The sequence below is a fragment of the Macrosteles quadrilineatus genome, unplaced genomic scaffold (genome assembly GCF_028750875.1).
Source record: "Macrosteles quadrilineatus isolate MER2022 unplaced genomic scaffold, UCM_ALF_1.0 Scaffold_8__2_contigs__length_117827958, whole genome shotgun sequence".
Taxonomy (NCBI): domain Eukaryota; kingdom Metazoa; phylum Arthropoda; class Insecta; order Hemiptera; family Cicadellidae; genus Macrosteles; species Macrosteles quadrilineatus.
In genome coordinates, this window is record NW_026542601.1 from 9,749,871 (window position 1) to 9,771,212 (window position 21,342).

At 34.2% G+C, this 21,342-nt stretch overlaps 2 protein-coding genes across 4 annotated transcripts; one reads left to right on the top strand and one right to left on the bottom strand.

Annotated features, from left to right (window-relative positions):
• Positions 1-1,920: 1,920 nt before the first annotated feature.
• Positions 1,921-14,162, top strand: LOC128999385 (rho GDP-dissociation inhibitor 1). 3 transcript variants are annotated; one of them, XM_054425868.1, is made up of 5 exons: positions 1,921-1,945; positions 3,276-3,459; positions 4,555-4,664; positions 8,884-8,998; positions 11,977-14,162. In XM_054425868.1, the coding sequence occupies exons 2-5, from the start codon at positions 3,282-3,284 to the stop codon at positions 12,174-12,176; spliced, it is 603 nt and encodes a 200-aa protein (XP_054281843.1). In that variant the 5' UTR covers positions 1,921-1,945; positions 3,276-3,281; the 3' UTR covers positions 12,177-14,162. The 3 variants fall into 3 exon arrangements, with proteins under 3 accessions (XP_054281843.1, XP_054281842.1, XP_054281841.1); XM_054425867.1 differs by having other exon boundaries at positions 1,927-2,002; XM_054425866.1 differs by lacking the exon at positions 1,921-1,945 and adding an exon at positions 2,463-2,613.
• A 2,528-nt stretch (positions 14,163-16,690) lies between these two features.
• LOC129001431 (E3 ubiquitin-protein ligase RING1) lies at positions 16,691-20,403 on the bottom strand. The gene is made up of 2 exons (XM_054428690.1): positions 19,325-20,403; positions 16,691-17,042 (listed from the first exon to the last, which is right to left on the bottom strand). Exons 1-2 carry the CDS (start codon positions 20,229-20,231, stop codon positions 16,831-16,833), a joined length of 1,119 nt encoding a protein of 372 aa, XP_054284665.1. The 5' UTR covers positions 20,232-20,403; the 3' UTR covers positions 16,691-16,830.
• Between the last annotated feature and the right edge of the window lie 939 nt (positions 20,404-21,342).

Sequence of the window (21,342 nt, forward strand, 5' to 3'; positions counted from 1 at the left end):
GACATTACAAAAAATTCATCGACAATTGTCATGTATTAAATTAAATTAAATCAAATCGTTTATTGAGCCAGAATTAACAATGTATACAAGTTGTATTGGCTAGGTCATCAATGAAATAAAAGTTGGGTACACTTATTGTGCTTATTAATTATTTAGTATAGTATGCTAGATTGGCTAGAATGTTATTTTATCTACAGGGAAAATCTCCATGAATAAAAAAAAATGAAGGCGTGTCAATGACTCATGGCAGGAGAGCACAAGTTCACATGTACAGAAACCTTATACTGACGTCATAAATATCGAATGTATATATCGATTGTACCGGGTGGTTACGGGGTTTTCTTCGGAATGTAAGTATCGGTTGCACCGAATAAGTAAAGGTTTTTTTTGTAACACTTTATTTGACGAATTGAATACTCTCGGTAGGTTATCCATTATAAATCTAATAGTAGAAATACAATAATATTCGTTACAGGCTGGGAATAAAATAATTACTGATACCATAGATGAATATTACTTCATCTATGCTGATACTTTGGATTGAACATCCAAGATGTTTGCAATTGTTTTCGTATTTACCTGACTTATAAAATAAAAACTTGAGTTCACAGGACGTTGAATACTAAGAATTTATTTCATAGCATCCACAATAATACAATAACTGTAATTAAAGTAGACGAATTACAGGAATTATTATCGATTCTAGAAGAGAGTGAAATAATAATTGTAACTTTGACATGTTAACGTTATGTTAATGTTTGGGAATGATTTACTAACAGATATTGCCCATCAGTGTAAGGTGACAATTTAAGAAGCCCAAGAGGACTATTTTAGATATATTATTTTATGGAATTTACAGTCACGTAAAATAGGCCCTACAGTTTAACCATTGACTAAGTACTGTGAGTACATTAATCAATGGTTTAGGTTTACAGAAAAAGTAGAGCTTTTTTCTCATTTTCCCCTTTAGTACATCTTAATAAAACACCATAAGTTTTACCCAATTATATTATTCTGGCTCCATTTAATTCACAATAACGTTATACTTACTAAGCCTTATCTTGTTATTTATAAATGAAAGTACTGGGACTTTATTATTGTGGATGCCATGAAATAAATTCTTAGTATTCAACGTCCTGTGAAATCAAGTTTTTATTTTATAAGTCAGGTAAATACGAAAACAATTGCAAACATCTTGGATGTTCAATCCAAAGTATCAGTAATTATTTTATTCCCAGCCTGTAACAAATATTATTGTATTTCAACTATTTGATTTATAATGGATAAACTACCGAGAGTATTCAATTCGTCAAATAAAGTGTTACAAAAAAAAACCCTTTACTTATTCGGTGCAACCGATACTTACATTTCGAAGAAAAACCCGTAACCACCCGGTACAATCACTGAGCTAAAATTATCAATCGATATATACATTCGATATTTATGACGTCAGTATAAGGTTTCTGTACATGTGAACTTGTGCTCTCCGAGTCATACAAATGAATACAAACTGAACTCGAGAGAGAAGTGAAGTGAGAGTGAGAACAAGAACAACTGACAGACTGATTACTCACTTCACTCCCAGTGTTTCCATTCGCGGGATTATTATCCCGAAAACGGGATTTTTAGACCTTGAGCGGGATTAAAACGGGATGCGGGATAAAACGGGATTTTCGGCTGTGACGACTATTTTTATTTTTTTCTACTCAATTTTAGAGAAAAACTAACTCAAATTGTTTAAATACTGTAGAAAAATATAATAGTGATGTTTAAACAACTTATAAAAATGATACGTCAAGTTAAATACTAGGAATTGTACCAAAAAAATCATGCGGGATAAAACGGGATTTTTCACCGATTTAAAAGCGGGATAAAACGGGATTTCTCGACCCAGTAAGCGGGATTATTTTTTTGGTCGTGTGGAAACACTCAACGCCTAATTACGGTAATTTGATAATCTGTGTACAATTATTTTTAAATATAATTAAAGTAGGATATTCTGGTAAGAACGATTTGTTATTTTATTTAAAATTTGATTTAAAAATTAGTTTGTACATAAAACATTATTTGTCATGAAGAATCTTGTAGAATTAAATGTCAAAATCAATACACCCCCCGCTAGGATAGGTTATGGCTGGGTGTGATATTAGAAGTGACATGTTTTATTGGTAGTCACAAGCCGCTTCAAAATAATGAGTAGGCCCTACCTAGCCTAGTTAACTATGAATCATTTGATTTTGTCACAGTTGTTTTCCTCATTATTTGTATTGAAATTGATTTTTGCAGTGTTGCTGAATTGTTGACAAAGGGCATTTTGTTTATGAGTTATTTAGGTTTATGCCTGCAGCCTGATTTGCTTAAGTTAGGACCTGCAGTCTCCACCCTTAACTATTTATTCAAAATAACTGTTGGTCCGACTCAATCCTTGACCAAACACCAACGGACCTCAGATAGACAGTGTAACTTAGTGTTTACACCAATTAGCCTACCTAACCAAAACTAAAATCCCGCTCACCGGGTTAAAAAAGTCCTATAGCTTACTAAAGAAAAATCTTGCTTAATCCCGCAAGTTTTTAATGCACTATTTTGAATGAACCTTTTGGTGTAACTAAGGTAAGTTAGGCTTTTATCATGTTTTAAAGTAAACTAAATAGGCCTATGTACTTAGAGCTCTTTTAACCTTGGAATAATTGAATCAACGGTTTTTAAGTTGAGAGCTGTACTTAGGTACCGGTACCTATAATAAAGGAATAGGCTACTTGTCTCAGAGCAAAAAATCCCGTTGTATCTCATATCCTGTTTTATTCCCTAGGGGTAGCCTACATGTTCTGAAAATTCCCATTTCTTGAATAAAATTCTATTAATGTAAGTTTTCGAAACACTGAGACAGTGCAAACATTTTCAAAGTTAAGTTATTACTTTAGATCATGTTTAACCCACTAGCCTAGTCTTCAGTTATTTTTTTGTGCAAAAACACATAACTTATATATCCTAAATTATTTACTTATTCCCATGGCCACGCATATCTACTTAAGGAGTACAAGGGGGAGATCTGTCTGTTTGGTACTCGCTCCGACCGCAGGCTTCACTTTCAAGTGAGGCTTGAGGTTTGAAGAAAGTCGTTTTCTTATTTTGGCCCGCAGTTGTATAACTAAGCCTGTTTTGTTTTAACTCTACCCAGATTCTTTGTAAAAGAAATTTGATTTTCAAATTATATGCTAGGCCTACTTATGGATATTTAGTTGAGAAATAAGTAGTTTCTTTATATTTTATAGTAAACAATGTCTGGAGAAGGAGACCATCCAATTGAGACTCCCGATGACGGGATCGAGTCAAGCTACAAACCCCCTCCAGAGAAGACGATAGAGGAGATCCTTGAAGCTGACAAAGAGGACGAGAGTTTGCGGAAGTACAAGGAAACTCTGCTCGGAGAGGCCAAGGAAAAGAAGATTATTGTTGGTATGTAGGCCTACAATTAATTATCTATAAGGTTTAAATATATATTTTAAACATACCGGTACGGTTAAAAAAATATTCATATACCTAGCCTACATAAAGCGTTCTAGGTCTAAATCTGAGAATTTTAATAACTCAGATTGACTTGATTAAATATTTAGGCTCACCTCTTGTTATAATATTTTTTTTTTTTATTCTTTTTGTAATACTATCTTTATTTACCTTCAGTCAGTGGTATTATTTGTCTTAAAAGGGATTAGACTTAAATTGGCTTGTTAGTATTTTTTGTTGCTGCATTAATTATGCTTTTTAGGCCTACTTGAGCAAACGCTCTATTGCCACAAAATTCTTTGTGGAAGGACATAAAGACAGGAGTTTAAGAATACTCAATCCATTCAGACATAGGCCCCTACTTCATATTACTTACTTCATACTTCTTTCCCTTCATCTTTGACCAGTGATACTGGATAGATGGCGTCAGTAATAGGCCTACTTTTAAAACTAATATTTAGTAAAACTATAAAAAATTGTATTGGTATCGAGAATTAATACATTTTAGTATCGATACATCACTAGTAAAAACAAAAACAAAAATTATTATTTTTAGCACTATAAACTATTTTTAACATAATGGAATCAATGATTTAGCCCAAAGAATCGGAATCAAACATTTTTGGAATCGACCCATTATTAATTTATTTCATTATTAGACTCAAAACTATTAAATAACAATGTTACATTCATGTACGCTTTGTGTGTTGAATAAAGCTAATTTGCTTTGATTTTAATTTAGTAGATTAAGTTTTTATCAAGTGTTCAAAAAGTGATCATAATCCTCTAGATTTTAAAAATTCAGGTCGTAGGCTAGTAGGCTACTCTTTAAATTGGCCTAGTTGTTAACATAGGTGTATTGATTGGCAAGCTATTGACAGGACAAAGATTAAAATTAGAAAATGAAAAAGTCTCTCAATTTCTTATTACTTTATTACGTTGCAAATAGTTTTTTCAATATTGGTGTTAAATAAGAACTGTTGGATTACACTACACTAACTGTACGGTATTTTGTTTTCAAGGTAACAATTTAAAAATGCATTTCAGATGAAAGTGACGAGCGCAAGGTTATTGTAAAGCGTCTGGCGCTAGTGGTCGCTGACAGACCAGATGTTGAACTGGATTTGACGGGAGATCTTAGTGAGCTCAAGAAACAAGTGAGTGGACAAATATCTAATATTCCTTATTCTGCAGTCCTAGAATATTATAGGGCTATTCAAAATGTCAATAATGAATCATGTTTGTCATACATCATTGCTTTTGAGACTATCAACGATAGGCCTACTTACTTAAACTAAGCTGAATGAATGAAGGGTGAATGTAGAATTAAGTGAGATGATCTGTGTAGCTTGTTACTGATGAAGATAGGTTGGGTCTTTGGCCAGGATCATTTATTAAGATCGTACTCAATAAAAGCTACAAGTTTTTCTTAGGAGCCAACCGTTGACCTTTTACATGTTAGGCGAGCACCAAAACCTCTCAAGCTTCTCAGTTATATAGGTTTGAAATAAGAATGAACAAAAGAAAAACAAACTGACTAAATAGATATTGCAGTCAGACTCTTCGTACATTTTTCTACACGGTTGTCATTCAAAACTATGGAATCTATGTCATGCACTTATCATGTAAAAAAGTTGTGAGGTGTTTATGTCGGGTAGGGCACCTATCGTAAACTTACCTCCGATTTGCTCGGACAGCTCGAGATGTCCAGGGTCTCGCTACCGGTCCTCGTCGCTCGCTCACCGCTTCTCGATCATCGTAGATGTTACTGTTGCGCCGATCTGCTAGTACACAAGTACACCCTGTGTACCTCGGCACGTCGACACACCGTACACGAGTTGCTATTAAGGAATACACAAACTATAGTTACTCCTATAACTTGGTGTCTGCACAGCGACGCGCTGACAAGGCCAAGTCGAAGTTAACTACTAGGGCTGATAGATGAATAAGCGAAGATTAGGAAATAAAATAAATAACCAGCTCCTAGGCTTAACGAAAGGTCTCACTTCTCAAAATAAAACTAAAAATAATCTTCTCGGAATTAAAAGAAAACGACGCTAACTCGCGATAAGTAAATAATGAAATAAAATTAAACGTAGAAGGCGCATATGCCAATTCTTCTTGGCTTTAAGGAAAATAAATAAAAACTCTTGATTAAAATAAAACAACACCGCTTTGGATGACTAGAAGTAGGCGTAGGTGACTGCGACACTACACTCGCAGCGTCGGTCGTTAAACTACGATATTCTATAAACTACGATAAACGGCTTAGAATAGCCTAATAAATAATGTAATTTCCCTCACTAAAGTGGATACGAGTAGAGGTATAACGTATACGCTAGTTATAAACAGTGTACTTACGTATATACTTATGTTTCGCACGCCTTCGTCCAGATACTTTATGTTCGCTCGCACAGCCTAAGGAGGGTTGGTGTGCGCGAACCTAACGCTCGCCGCCGACTGATCTAAAACCTCTACACTGTCTCCGGAACTCGGCTCCTCCCCACCACCGCTACGGCAGCGCTTCAAGGTGACAGCGGCCAAGTCTCGAACTATGTAAGACGCTGACCTAGACCAAGTGGATCATTGTTACCGTCGTGGTGTAATCGCCGCGCTCGAATCGTTCGTCTATACTAAATAAAAAAATTTACCCCTAACAAAATTTGACCATTACAAAGTGTAATTTAAGGTTAAAATCAAATAGCTGAAAAATGCTAAATGAAATCGAAAACGATTAGTTGGCAAATATGATAACATGGAGGGCAAGAAATTCTACAAAAATTTTCTCTAGGTATTACCTTTAACAATTTCACCTTAAACAGGGTTTCAGCGGTGCAGGCAACCTGAAAACCGGGAATTTTCAATTTAGATGACCGGGAAGAAACCATCATAAGTTTTGCTGTGATTGCAAGATAATCACACGTGGCCTTGATCACGAAAAATAGTTACGTTTTTTCTTCATAGTACTACCAAACAGCTTTTTTCGGAATACAAATTTTTAAACTATTAACATACTTACTTTTTAACATAAAAAAATCTATATTTCGGCTCGAACTTTTTGTTCCTTAAGCCGAAATATAGAAAAATAGTGAAAGGTGTTGAAATAATCGCTGGAGATGATCGCAGATTTTGCCGCAATCAAGGGAAATCATCACGTGGCAATCACTGCATATTATGAGTTATTTCTGTGATTAAAAATAATTAAAGATGTCTACATGATCGCCGGGAAGATTAGGCCTACATGGTTGCCACAATGAAATCATCGTGCATTTTACTGCCATCGCAACTAATGATCTCTGTCGTTGCTGTGTTGCTGTAATCCCAGGAAATTATCACGGATGTTCGACATCGTTGGACATGATCACAGATGTTATAGCGATTGCGGGAAATAATCACGGATGTTGCTGCGATCGCAAGAAATACGGTAATCAGAAATTTTGCCGCGGTCGAAAGAAATGATCACGGATGTCCGACTTCATCATGAATTTTACAGGGATCGTAAGATATGACTAACAATTTGGCTGGGATCGTAGGAAATTATAAAAAAAAAATTTTCGCGGTCAAAATATATGATCACAGATGTCCAACATCATGACGGACGCTATCCCAACCGCAGCAATTCATTACATATTTTGCAGTGATCGAAAGTTATGATCACTGATGTGTCTGTGATCGCATCGCAGAAATTTTTTTTGTAGGATCGTGTGTGTGAGCATCATGCCATTCTAGCGTTTATAAGTTGAGAACCTATTGTTATTGTTAGTACCTGCAGTGATTTTTAAAAGTCAAGTAGGCCTAAACTAACAGCATTGCAAGAACCGATTTTACAGAAAGTTCTCTGTTGTATTTTATCATATTTGATCTTGTGTTCTTGGTTTGTGACTAAATTTTTAGGATTAGAGATTTTAAATCCTTGACTTTTACTAATATCTGTGGTTACTATGACCGAAAACAAAATCTGAATTATTATATGTATAAGATTGCAAACATTAGATAACAATAGCATTGTACTAGGCAAAACTTGTATATTTTTGTTATCAGATAGATTGGGCAGTTTAATTCTCATACTTGATGTCACCATTTAAATATTTTTATTATTTTTTTGGCGCCAGTATCCGAAGGATACATGTTTTCTATTTTGTTTGTTTATTTATTTGGAATAGTTTGTAATCTAAATTTTCTTAGTTTTAAAATGTTTTATTCAATTATTATTCTTGAATCTGAGTTATTTTTGGTCCTTTGGGGGAGGGGGGGGGGTTGATATCCTAGTTGATATAAATAAGAAATTGTTGCTTATTTTAAGCAAAAGGTTTTGAATTTGGAATATGCCTACTTGGAATTGTTCATGAATTTTATTTTTACGGGACAGACGTTAATGGCACAAATGGAGGTGAACAATAAAAACATGCTGGGTAAAAATTTAAACTGTTAGTAAAAATATGCACTAAATAAACTCAGGGGAAGTGAACAAATAGTTTTTCAAAATTCTTACTTTCATCAAAATTGTTTAAATACTGGCAAAAATTAAGTGTCTATAAATAGGCCTACAGCTACCACTAGGTTAAAGCAAGAGGTGGATATAAAGTTGAAAATGGAAGATGAATCCAGTAGCCAACGAACTCACACATCATAGAGTTTATTGCGTTCTATTATTAGACCTGTTTGATCTCTGAATGACAGCCTGTTACCCATACGAAAGCTTTCATGCTCACACCGAATACGGTTACCAGCCTTAAAAGTAAATACCTTTACAGAGAAAAATGTATGTCATGTAATATTGAACTTTAAAAGCAGTCTATTATGAGTTAATTCATTCACATATTGCCTGTGGTATTTCTGTCTATGGATCTAAACAAAAAAAAAAAAAAAAAAACACCCCTGCCGCAGCAAACTTGCAGATCCAAAAATATTCCCTTAAAATTGTCAGATTTATTTTATATTTAAATAACGTTTATTTTAGTTAGTACTTAGGTTTGCTGCTACAATGAAGGTATTGAGGTGTGTATAATAGTATGCTCATTGGAAAAGCCTCAAACCCTAGGTGTTTTAAAGGTATCAAGTCTCCTTTAACTTATCGATCAAACAAAAAAATGCTTGAATGACAACTGATTTGTTCAATGAATGGCTACTATCATTATAACGATATTAACATAAGATGATAAATTTATCTTGTTCCTTGACAATTTTTGGTCTATAACAACCCTACTCAAAATTAAACGTGAAACTTCAATTTTTTTTTGTCAAGCACGATGTCAAAGTTGCAATTGCTTGACCAAAACGTTATACAAAATTGTTAAAGATTGTCTGACAAGGTATGTTTCAGCCATTATTTGTCAGGTTTGTTGATTAACGATACAGAACATTTGTATTTTGTAGGTGTTTATCATCAAGGAAGGGGTCTCCTATAGAATCCGCATAGACTTTATCGTTCAGAGGGAGATTGTACATGGACTGAAATATGTACAGAAAACATCTAGATTGGGACTGCCAGGTAAAACTCATGATATATTCATAATCAATCGTCACTTTTAACAATTGAATATTAACTTATGATGTATTCATAATCGATCATCTCTTTTAACAGTTTTAATTAGAAAAAGGTTTGAATTAAATATTTTGTAAAATTGAGATTTTCAAAGAACAACAATGCTTGACTATTTTTTACTAAGTGGGATATTTTTTCTTAAAAAATACATAGATTGGCAACACTTGCAAACTATTGAATGTGCGGGAATACTGTGTGGGCATTGGCGCGGCCAGAATGTTTTTGTGTTTTCCGAAAACATTTACTTTTGCACTTGCAACTGCAACGTTGTTTAGAGAGATCCATGCTACTTTAGTTAAGCTATTCTTTTCGCTGAATTAATTTGTTCATACAGCAATGATTTTAAAACAAAAGTTAAACTAGTCATTAGTACTCGCTGACCAAACTTGTTTACCAGATTAAAGTAACTTGGACGTCAATAAATAAAACAACGAATTTTATCCCAAAGTAGTCAATAGATAATCATATTAAACAAAAATGTGTCTCTGTTAATATTTGGCTTATTGACTACTCTTTAAGCCAATATCATAATTACTAATTATTTAAATTAATTTAGAGAGTATTGCTATAGGTAGATGATTATTTTTTCAAACTGATGATAAATCAAAATATAGATTTCCAATTTTGTGCACTTTCAATCACCAGAAAATTGTTTGGAAACATTAAGTTTCGTGTGGATTTCTGCTTCATGTGAATGTACAAGTCGTGAAGCCAAAACCAGAGTTTAAATCATTATACTGCATGTGTGGGCCTATAACTTTGATTAAGATTCTTAGGTGATGACGAAAGTGGAAAAAAGTTATGGTTGACTACAAGTTCAGTACACAACATTATAATTGCAAGGGTTTGACAACCAGCCCAATTCATCTATTCGATGAGTTATGTACGCTAATCCACAAATTAGATATCAGGCTTTTCTGCCTAAACATAAACAATTTGTTTATTCAATTAAGCTTGAGAAATACAAAACATTTATTGTAGTTTAATCGTACGTTATCCCTAATGGTTACATATGAAACACAGCATATTATCTCCCAAGCAATACGTAGATACAAGAAAAAATAAACTGTATCAGCAATCTGACACTTTCTCCCATTAGCTTGTTAACAACGGGTTTCATGGGTAAGCGATGAGAGTAACTTTCATATTTTATATTTAATAGGTAAAATCACAAAAATTGCATTATCTCTTGAACCCTAATTTTTACAGAAATGGGGGGTTGCACTATTTTGTTTGGAATTATAAGTACCAAAACAGACAAACTGCAATCAAAACCAAATTTTTTTTAAATTAATTTTTTGGTTTTTTCCTTGGGTTTTTATGAAAAATGGAGTAAGATCCTACCTACCAAATTTCATCAAACTCGGACCACCGGTTTAGTCTGTATCTCTCTACACATCCACACACACATACACACCACTTTAAAAAGCACTTTTGGGGTTTCAGAGGGGCAAACAGATACATCCACCCAAAACTCAAAATTTGAAAGTTTGATGGAAATACTTTCTCCATAATTGGGGGAGAAAGTAAAAATTGTCCTAACCTAATCCCTTCCATCATACAATATTATGCTTTTTGTTTCTGCTTGCATGGACAGCCATAGAAGGTAAGATGCTTCGCCGATTAATTTTAGAGTTTGTGTTTTCTGCATTATTTTATTCTAGTTAGAATTATTACTTATTTATTTTTTAGGTAGCTTAAAAAAATTAAAACCTCACCATGCTTTACAGGATAAGGTTTTGCAGTTTTCTTATTATGTAAGTTTTACAACATAAGTTGAAAATTTGTTTGTCTTTGATTATGTGTGATGTAAAGTAGCCTCGTTATTTTGCTTCGTAATTAAAATACAGATTGATGTGTATAGTATTTTTGACATATGATCCTGTCGTAATTGTCCCTTTTTATGTAATAAAAACCTGTTTTTCCTACCAAAGCAATACATTTATTTGCATTAATCTGTCCTCTTTAGTATGAAATATTTCAAATCAAGGTATACCCTATATTATATTTGGCATTTTTGTATATCAATCAATTTGTAAAAATAATCCCCAGAGTTATTAACAAGCAGTGATATTAACAAACAAATTATTCTACCAGTAGAAAACATTCTCAATCCCAAAGCTCAAATCTATGGGTGCCATACATCCAACTTTTTAAACACAGTAATTGAATTGTAATACACTTTAAGATACTGTTCAATGAAATGACGACCATACGTAGTAGGTATTTTAAGCCAAGTATGAATGGAGCTGAGTGTAGGATGAGTGGCGCGATCTTGTAGTCTTGTTAGTGACTAAGGCCGACATTCCTTAGACACAGCTGTTAATTAATAGCTCATACAGCTAATGGCAACTAAGGGACCTACAGTTTATAGTGGAATCTGAACCACATTTTTCCTTCGTATATACGAATTGGTCTAATTATCAGGATAGTACTGCGGATAGTCGTAGTACTCACTCGTGCGGACGTTAATCCACACCAGGGAGTATCGCATCCACAGTGCATGCCTATAAATATCCACAATTTGTTAAATATTCCACAAGACTAAGCCTACTCCATCAGAGTTAACAAAATCGAGATAACATGTGCTAACCCAACTTGACCTCACTATACTAACACGTTCGTATCATAAATATTAAACCAAAGTATCCATGTTTGTCATACGATACTGTATAAGAAAAATATCTTGGTTTGATGACTTAAAGGTAGTAGAAGCTACTCACATAATACTACCATCAAATGCCATTAAACTTAAGCCCAATAAAATACTGAATGTTCTTAAACCTGAATCATCCAACAACTTCCATCACAAAAAACAAATGTTACCTCCAGACAAGAGGCTTGTCATCACCAGAAATGAATTTCAAACAAAGAATTAATTGTTCTCTTGCATTTATAATTTTAATTTTTAATTTTTGCCCCAGTTGACAAGTTGACACACATGGTTGGATCTTACCCACCCAAGCTCGATCTACAGAGCTACACAACACCTCAGGAAGACGCTCCCGCAGGAATGATGTCCCGAGGGACTTACACGGTTCACTCACTCTTCACGGACGACGACAAGAACACCCATCTCAAGTGGGAGTGGTGTTTTGAGATCAAGAAAGATTGGAAAGACTAAACCCAACCGTGTACAGTACATGCCTTGAGAGATATGTCAATTTATATTTAGAGGCCAGTTGAACTTTGAAGAAAAATTTGTTCATAAATTTGATGTTTGAAATACTGTATTGTGTCTTAGAAGACGAGAGGCTATTCATGAAGTTATGTTAAGGTATTGAATACATAAATTAACTGTGAAGATATGTTGTGGTCCATAGAGTGGGTTTTAATTTTTTTTGTAAATCCATATTAGTTTGTCATCTTATGTATTGCAAAATAACAAAAAAACATTGAATTACAGAGTTATTTAATGGAGCTATATTTGAAACTGTGTTTGAATATTTACAAATTCTTTCAAAGAAATAATTTGTAATATTGCAGCAGGTATATGCTTTGCTTGATTGTGGTAAACATCTTGGCTGGTTTATAAAAAAAATCAAATATATTAAAAATGATAGACGAGGGAGTGCAAAGTTTTGACTTGAGTTTGAGGGGTGATGTTATTTTTTGTGGTTTTGTCAAGCAACTTTTCTTTTAGTCTTGGCTTAGTAAAACTTGGGTCAATCACCATTAGTTAATTATACCGTATCCAGGAGTCTATATGGTTTTTAATTTGTCAAGAATACAACACTATAATTTTTACCACAAATATTAGGCCTACTTATGTTGCCTTATGGTTACATATTGTTTGCAAATAACTGGTACGGAAACGCCATACCAAAAAATAACATCTCATTTGTCTGCTTGTGAGGCAAATTTTTCTTTGAACTGTCAACTGGTTAATATTATCTATGCAAAATTATATGGTACAAAGTTTTGAGTGTATCCCAACCCATGATTTTGGAAGTATATGTAATGGACATAATTATATATTCTGAATTTTATCGGACAGGTTTTTTAAGGAGCATTCCTGTTTCGGAAAAGTGTGATCCAGTCAAGTTTGACTTTATGTATTGCTGCATTTACCGAATAAATCTATAACTGTATAAAATATCGTATTATAAATGTAGAATAATTCTATAGTAAATTTGATAAACATTAAAATCATGATGACCAAAAATCTGATGAAATGCATTTACTGGGACCTAACCAAGATGTTGCATAGTATTATGAAGATTCCTCCTTATCAGGTACTCTAGGTGTCATGGTTTTGTGATATTGCCTTTAAAAGTTTGCTATAAAATATTTTGACAACTTACAATACAACTGTCTTTCAGCAGTAAATCACTCGATAGTATTTTATAGACAATATTCAGGTTTCAGTATTGTTACAAGTATACAGTGTTAAGGTTTTATACAATTTATCTTGAGAAAGGTTATATATAAAAGTAGGTGATTATTAATCCTCTCCTAAGGAAAATCAAACATGATATAAATATGCACGTATCAGACCATTAACCATTGCCGATAGACCTGTTCCTAATTTGTTAGGAGTAAATGTTAAAGTTTTAATAAGAACTTTTTAATGATACCTCCACACTATACTGTCTGCCTCTGAGTGTCCCATGTACGTTTCAGGCCTTGTACTTAATATTAAAATTGAGCCCTATTAGTCTACACTTCATCATCCTTTATTTGTTAAACGCTTTTTTGCTTCATCTGCAATTAGTTAACGATTGCAAATATGTGAGATATACAAATTGAATTTATATCTACATATATGCCTACTAAACTAAACTATTTTATGGCTTTTTTGATAGAAATGTGTGTTAGGAATTTACTGCTTTAATTGTAACATTCTTCGCTAAACGACTGATAATGAGCTTCCGGAAATATTGCAATCACTTGCCTTAAACTCACTTGATGCTTGGAAATTTATTCACTCAGAGCTTTAATGAAGTTAAAATAGGTATACATTTTTCTAAACTGTTTGCAACTGAGGGGAATTTTGTATCAAATCTCAGGTGCTTCGAAATTGTTTTGTCTGGTCTTATTTTAGTATTGAAGTTCTGTATTGCTGTATTTTGTATATTAAAATAAATATTATATAAAACCCGTTGCTTTATTTAACATTTTGTAGCAAAACAAGTTGTTCCCAATTCATTTATCGGCCATGTAATATTACTGGCATTTTTTTTAATGCTTCCCAGTTTATACCCTGAGTTTCATTCACAATTGTGTGAGATACGAAATGATTCTAGTATGATTACTATTGTTGTAAGTTAATATTCTAAAATAACACATTACTCTATGTTTTTCTTTTTTACTTTATAAGCAACGACTTGCAGTTTAAAAGTTTTCTTATGCAACGTTTACGCTCTTTCTGTATCTGAATTTCGTAAAGAGAACGTGTGATTAAGTTGATTATAAGTTCATAAACGTTTGTTTAACAATTTTATAATACAAATATCCTATATATTAATAGGCAAGTATGTTTCATGAAAACCTTTTTTATCAGCTCGTGTGCTTCGCAGGGAAAATCTACACATACTGTTAGAAAGATATTTTCATGTATATGTGCAGAATCCCTTTATCAAAATAGGCTCAAAAATAAATTTAGAATATCAAAAATTACATGGGCCTTATGGGTTGCATTGCTGGTGACTAAATATCAACAAGGAAAATATAAACAGAAAATCAAAACTAATGGAAGAAATTCCAATCACATGTTTGTTTTATTTACAGCATGGGGCAAAAATAGAGAAATGTCTGTAAATTACATATTTTTGGTAAAGTTTTCGACCACTGGACTACCTCTAGTTTATCATAAAGGGCACAATCGCAAATAGATAATGAACACAAGGAAACAGAAATAGATTAGACATTATTTAATAAAGTAATAATTTGGACTGCTATTGCACAAAAGATCTTATTTCAGGGAGTAACCCCTTTTTGCTTGGTTTAAACTGCAACATCAGTTTTTTCTCTCGACCCATCAAGCAAGCCAGCCATATTGGACCCTAGAAACATAGTTTTACCCATAAAAAACCAACAGTATATGTACGCAGACGCACTGAATGTAATGAAATATGTAATGTAATGAACTTGGTTTGATGGAGCTGAAATATAAGACTACACATGGAGTAAAACACTGTTTATTGAAATATGATGATAATGCTAAAACTGTACAAATGATAATGAGTAAATGAAAATATGTAACATGAAACTTGAAATGTAAACTTGATTGAGATTATGTTAAATGAATGAAATTGTAATACTTGAAAATGGCTACCGACGCGACAGAACGTTGATGCCTTACTGACCTGTGCCACTCACACCCCCTAAGCCCAGGGGTGGGGACGACACTTGCCGTTTTGGCGCGAACAGTATACAATCTATCTTGAACGTAAAATTCATGAAAGTAAGGGTGATTAAATACACTTGGAATACCAGTAATTAAATTTATTTATTTACAAATCTGAAAACCCAATAAGATAATTATTACAAGCTTTGATTTAACATAATACAGTATCTGTTTCAAATTAAAAACCTCTGCTGAGAATTAAAATGACTACACAAAACAATATTCATAGGGACCAAACATTAGAAAAAAATCCTTTCCAGCTACAAATAAATTAGAAATTTACCTACCTATAGGCTTAAATATGATGTCAAAAAACAGTGGTTAATTTTTTTTTTTTACAATAAAGGAAATAATATAATCACAAGTGGTTTAAACATTTAAATTATTGTACTTGATTCTCACAATCAAGGCACAAAACATAGCTGGTTTTAAACAGTTCTTACCTTAAATAAAAACATAAAATTTTCTTTTTGTTACAAAATACATTCAAATTTAAATAAATTGTAAATCTCTCCATTAGGGCTTTAAGTGGTTCTTTTCGGCTCAAACTAAGATTTAATAAAGCTGAGGTCTGAAAATGAGCAAGAGTACAAATGAAACCTTTTGCCCATGTGACAAAGGATATTTTTGTCATACTGTACCATTCATTAAGATAAATAATGTAGACAAAACATAAATCAAGTACATTTTGTTACCTTCATAAATTACCTCCAAAAACTGTTATTTCTTGTTTTGCAAACAAAACATAAAAACTTTTGTTACATAGGTTGATGTATTACTCCGCCAACACAATAACATATTTATATTCTGTTACCCAGTATATTGAATTCTAAAATGTCCATAAAAAACAGTATATATATATTACAATATACAATCTGACACTCCATAATAAATACAACCAGTTTTATAATGGTAAAATAATCCAGCATCTTTAACGATTTTACAGGTATAAAAATGTACAGCTGATGTCCTAGACTCCAGCTGATTATATTTTGCCTTAAGGAGAAAAAGAGCGACTTTGGCCTTGCAGTGCATGTATTTGAAACAACCGTTTTTGATGCAGTATGACAAAAAATACGTTTAACAACCTCACAGAACCAAGTATAATAGAACTATTTTTGTAGGACTTAAATAATTTCAATTATACATCAAGCATGAAGATAAAAAATTTCGGATAAATATTTTAAAATATAAAATTCAAATTCATACCAAATCCCTGATAGATTTGTAAAATATCAGTGTTTGAAATGAAATTATTCAAACAATTACATACAATCTACAAACTAAAGTAAATGATCTTTTTCATAATATTTCTGAGCACACAAACATTTTCCAAAAAAAGCCTACTTTTTTCAATTTTTTTAACACAATACCAGTTACTGCTTAAATTATCTTTTTGTGTATGTACAAAGTCTCCTCTGTGTAAAAATTATGTTTTCTTCCAAGAATAGAACATCTCCAGTGGCCTATTGACTTTCCAGAACCGTTCGTTAACTTGGCGCAATGTCTGGTTTCCGTTGAGCAGCACATGCTGGCCGGGGGTCGGAGCCACGTAGATACAAAAGCTCAAACTCTGGTGGGAAATCTCATCTCCCAAATCAAGAACCAGTCTTGTTACTAAGTACTTGCTCAAATGGTCAACTGAAACAGAAAGTAAATCAGCTTGTGTGATGCTAGTTTAACTAGACATAATGACGAGAGGTTCATGAACAAAGTGGCTCTAATGGTGGGACACTTTTTCCTCTCCTGCTAGGTTATAAACTGATTTGCGAGGAAAGTAGGTAGATAGTGTTTCCATGATGATTTACAGCTACAGTACTATAGACAGAGGCAGTCTTGACCTAGCTTTAGGTAGGTACTGCACTAAAAATGCTACTGTACAAAAATTAAAATTTCAGTCGTAAAAAAAGAAGAATTAGGTACAGTAGAACCTCCTTTGTAGGCAAATTAAAAAAAAAATTAGATAAATACCCGAGAGAAATATGCAATTTATTTATTACATTTACAGTAGGTAAGTATACCTAAATGTTTTGCAAATTTGTTTTTTTAGATGACATCAAGATGGCTATGTTACAACACATTTTATTAAAATTCTATCCACCTACAATAACAATGTTAGCTTATGTTTTTAACTTAGTATAAGGTTAGGTAGTCTAGACATGTCTGTAAGAGTATATATTCCTCAATCTACTTCAAGCATACCTCACTGACATTTGTAACGAAAGTTATTCATCTAAATACTGCGTAAAGTGGTAAATTGCTGGCTTTTAGAAATTGCCCAAGTGCTGTAAAAACCGAGGTCTAGGTGCAAGTCTTTTGTATTTCCAAGAACGAGACGCGTCATAAGTGGAACATGTGCGGTACGTCGTATTTAAATTGGACTTTAAATATCATTAGGCCTACTAATGGCAGTTATATTCCATTCCTATAAAAATACCTGTGTAAAAAAGTCAACTCTAGGCCTACATGAAAACTATGTTTTTATTTAACACTGACACAACAGTTCCCAACCAGGAAACCAAATGGTCGTCATTGACCATTGTTAGCAAGAGTCAAGTTAGGTAAGCTAATCATTAGCATTTTGAAATTCAGTCATATGTAGGCCCATTTTTTAGTTGCGCGGGCTCAAGAGTATTTTTATGATTTGTTCTGTAGGCCTATTTTGTTGACAATAAAGCACTTTTTTAATTTAACTTAAGTTAATTTCATTTCAGTGCAAAAATTTAGTCGGCTCGTAATACATGTACGGTACGCTTGAAAATAAGTTGGCAACGCTTAAATAGGCCTACTACGATTTCGATCAGCTGGTGCAGTATTTCCTATTTTTGTCAATGATTTGATTTAACCTAACCTAAAACAAGTTGTTTAGTGTTTGAAAGACTATTTCTATGCTTTATAGTAACTGTAGGGAAAATGTAATGTGTAACACAAGTGCAAAGTGCTACTTCACACACTAGGCCTAGTAACACAAATAATTAGGCCTAGTAACACAAATAATTATTTAAGTTATCAGTTAAGTTTCCCCTTATAAATCTAAAATTTTGTGTCATTTTGGCCATAGGGTAGAAACTAGTCTTAAGGTAAATAGCCTAGTTGGAAATGTATTGATATAAAAAATATTTTTTAATTAATCATAGAGGTTTGCTACGTGAATTTAATAGGCCTAACACTGCTTTTTAAGCAAGTGAATACAGGGCCACGCACAACATGGCGTGGAGAGCCAGATCGCAAACCGCCAACTCAAATCAAGCAGTAAACTTATTAAGTTATGTTGATAGCTTGTAGCATAACCACTCATCAAAAAGGGGCTTAATTGTTAAACACGTTCAATGCTGAATTACCCATTAAAGGCATGCGATCTCTTGTGGCTTAGCCCCTTAGGTGTTTAACTTTTAAACTAACTTAAGTTAACGGAACTCATAAGCAGAGGTGTAAAGCCTGTGACATCTAAGCTGGCACTTGGCCTATGGCGGGCAGTGTAGGCGGGAGGAGGGTGCAGGTAGGGAAAAGACCGGACTGCAAACATTTGCGCTGCCTCATGGGTTGACTCCCCTTGTATTAAGTTATGTACTTGAGCGCCTTCATATGGGTCGCGAGGACAGTTGATGCAACCCGATTGATGGGACATAATGTTTTTGAACTGGCATCTAGTAGCGATCGGCTAAGTGCCAGCTTAAATGTCACGAGCTGTACATATATTTGAAAAGGTAGAGGTGTAGTCCTTAGAAACAGGTGGCGCTCACAATAACAACTAAGTTACCATCATTAATGGCTAAGCTTTCAGTGATCCAATATATTACCCCTATGTTCCACAATGTATTAGCCCTACGGCAGCGCTGACTTAAGTCGGCATGAACAGTCAACGTGTTAAAACTAAACTTAGGGCTTATTTATAAACAAGTAGGTAAGTAGGCTAAACTCACCAGTTGCATTAGCTGTAGTCTTGAGGTATCTTACAGAGTTATCTTTCAAAGCTTTCATCAATGTGTTGTCTGCACCCATCTCTGTAGGGTGTGGCATGAACACAAGCTCAATCTCATCAGAAGTTACCATATCGGACGTCCCTTCTCCTTCTGTGACAGAATCCTGGCCTCCTGATTCTGCGACACTGGAATTTTCAGATTCATTTTCGGAAGTAACAACAGATTTAGGTCTCTTAGGGAATTTTGGACCATTTGATTCATCCTTAAGCATACTGGCAGTGGCTGAAGACTGAGAAGTTTCGTCCATTGCTGTCTGATGAGCTGTCTTAGATGCAAGACCTGACTGCTCAGAGTGAGGGGGCATTGAGTTGCTGTTCTCATTTGCAGACGTAACAGCTGAAAGCGAGTGGTTATTGTCGATTTCATTACCTACTGATTTCTTGGAGCGTTGTAGACGATTTTGTGTTTGTAACTTTATACCTTCATTAATAGAATTCATGAGGGCAGCTTGGCTATGACTTTTGTGCAGTTTTTCAAGCACCTTAACTTGGTGTGCTTCATACTCATCTCTACTAGGATATATTTTTGATATCAGCAAATCGAAATTTGGGTCTGGCCTAAGGGACCTCTTGGATACAAGTTTCTTCCTACAAGTAGGACATTCCTTGTTGCCAGATCTAAGAGCAGTAATTATACAATCAGAACAAAATCTGTGTAAACATTCCTTAGTTGTCATAGTTTTCTTTAACATATCCAAACAAATAGGACACATAAGTTCATTGTGAAGTGATCTCGGAGAAACGGCGATTTCTGTATTATCTGTAATGGCTTCTTGCGGAGTTCTATGTAGTTCGTAAAGAGATAATTCCCAGGTTTTATTCAAACCAATCTGTTCAGTTGACGTCATATTTTACAAGATTTTTCGTAACAGATTATATAAATATTATACCTCTAACTCAAGGGAAGGCTATCTACAAAACACACGCCATAACAATATCACATACACAAAAACAAACCCATCAACAACAACAACGACGAACGAAACGACGTTTTTGAGGAGGATGATGGCTGAGGCTGCTGAGGAGACCGACACCAGCCGACCAGCGGGACTGGAGAGAAGCAGAAGACTGAACTGACTGGACTGACTCCGACAGAGAAAGAATGAGAAGAGAAGGGAGAGCGGAGTGGATCGAGAGAGTGATGCGGATTGCGGACGCGGTGGCGGAGGAGGAGAGATGCTCCAGGCCGCGGCCTTCAAAGTAGTAACGTCGCAAGTGGTGTTCCAAAACAGCTGTTTGTTTGGAAGCAGCTACTATAACTTTAATATTATTATTTGTATATTACTAATATTATAAATCTGAAAGTTTGTGAGTTTGTGTGAGTGTGTGTTGCTCAATCAAGCATAAACTACTGAACGGATTGGGCTGAAATTTGGCATGATGATAGCTCACATTCCCGATTAACATTAAAGCATATTCTTATCTAAAAAATCCTTTCGGGCTCCGCCCCAGTGGCTCTGTAGTTCCCCATGTTAACCTTATGAGTATTCATATTCAAAAGGAATTAATGAATCTTAACAGCTGTTTCAATTAAACAAGTTGGTTCTGTTCTATGATGTTCAATACACTGAGCTATAATTCTAACTGGAGGTAGCACTGAATGTCAAAGATGCGTGTCGCCAGCCGCCATGTTTGCGTGAGGTCGGTGTCCATAAGAAGCCATGTTATTGCTATGACAAAAAAACTCACTGCTATACAACCTAGTTATAAGAAGCCATGTTATTGCTATGGTAAGAAAACTTACTGCTATACCAACCTAACAAAATCAGCGACTCGCTTTTGACAGACTTCTGCCATGGCAGTGCTACCTCCAGTTATAATTTTAGCTCAGTGGTTCAATAGCATCAAAGTTACAAGGATTACCAACAGGGTGCAGCACTATTATTTGTTTTTTAATTTATGACAACAGCTAATTTCCAACCAAAACGTAAGTGAGCGTAGCGAACCAACTTCTTCTAC

Coding starts and splice junctions, on each gene's coding strand:
- LOC128999385 (XM_054425868.1), top strand. CDS start 3,282: ATGTCTGGAGAAGGAGACCATCCAATTGAGACTCCCGATGACGGGATC. Junction 4,665..8,883: donor TTAGTGAGCTCAAGAAACAA/GTGAGTGGACAA, acceptor TGTATTTTGTAG/GTGTTTATCATCAAGGAAGG. Junction 8,999..11,976: donor ATCTAGATTGGGACTGCCAG/GTAAAACTCATG, acceptor TTTTTGCCCCAG/TTGACAAGTTGACACACATG.
- LOC129001431 (XM_054428690.1), bottom strand. CDS start 20,231: ATGACGTCAACTGAACAGATTGGTTTGAATAAAACCTGGGAATTATCT. Junction 17,043..19,324: donor GACTACAGCTAATGCAACTG/GTGAGTTTAGCC, acceptor TTTCTGTTTCAG/TTGACCATTTGAGCAAGTAC.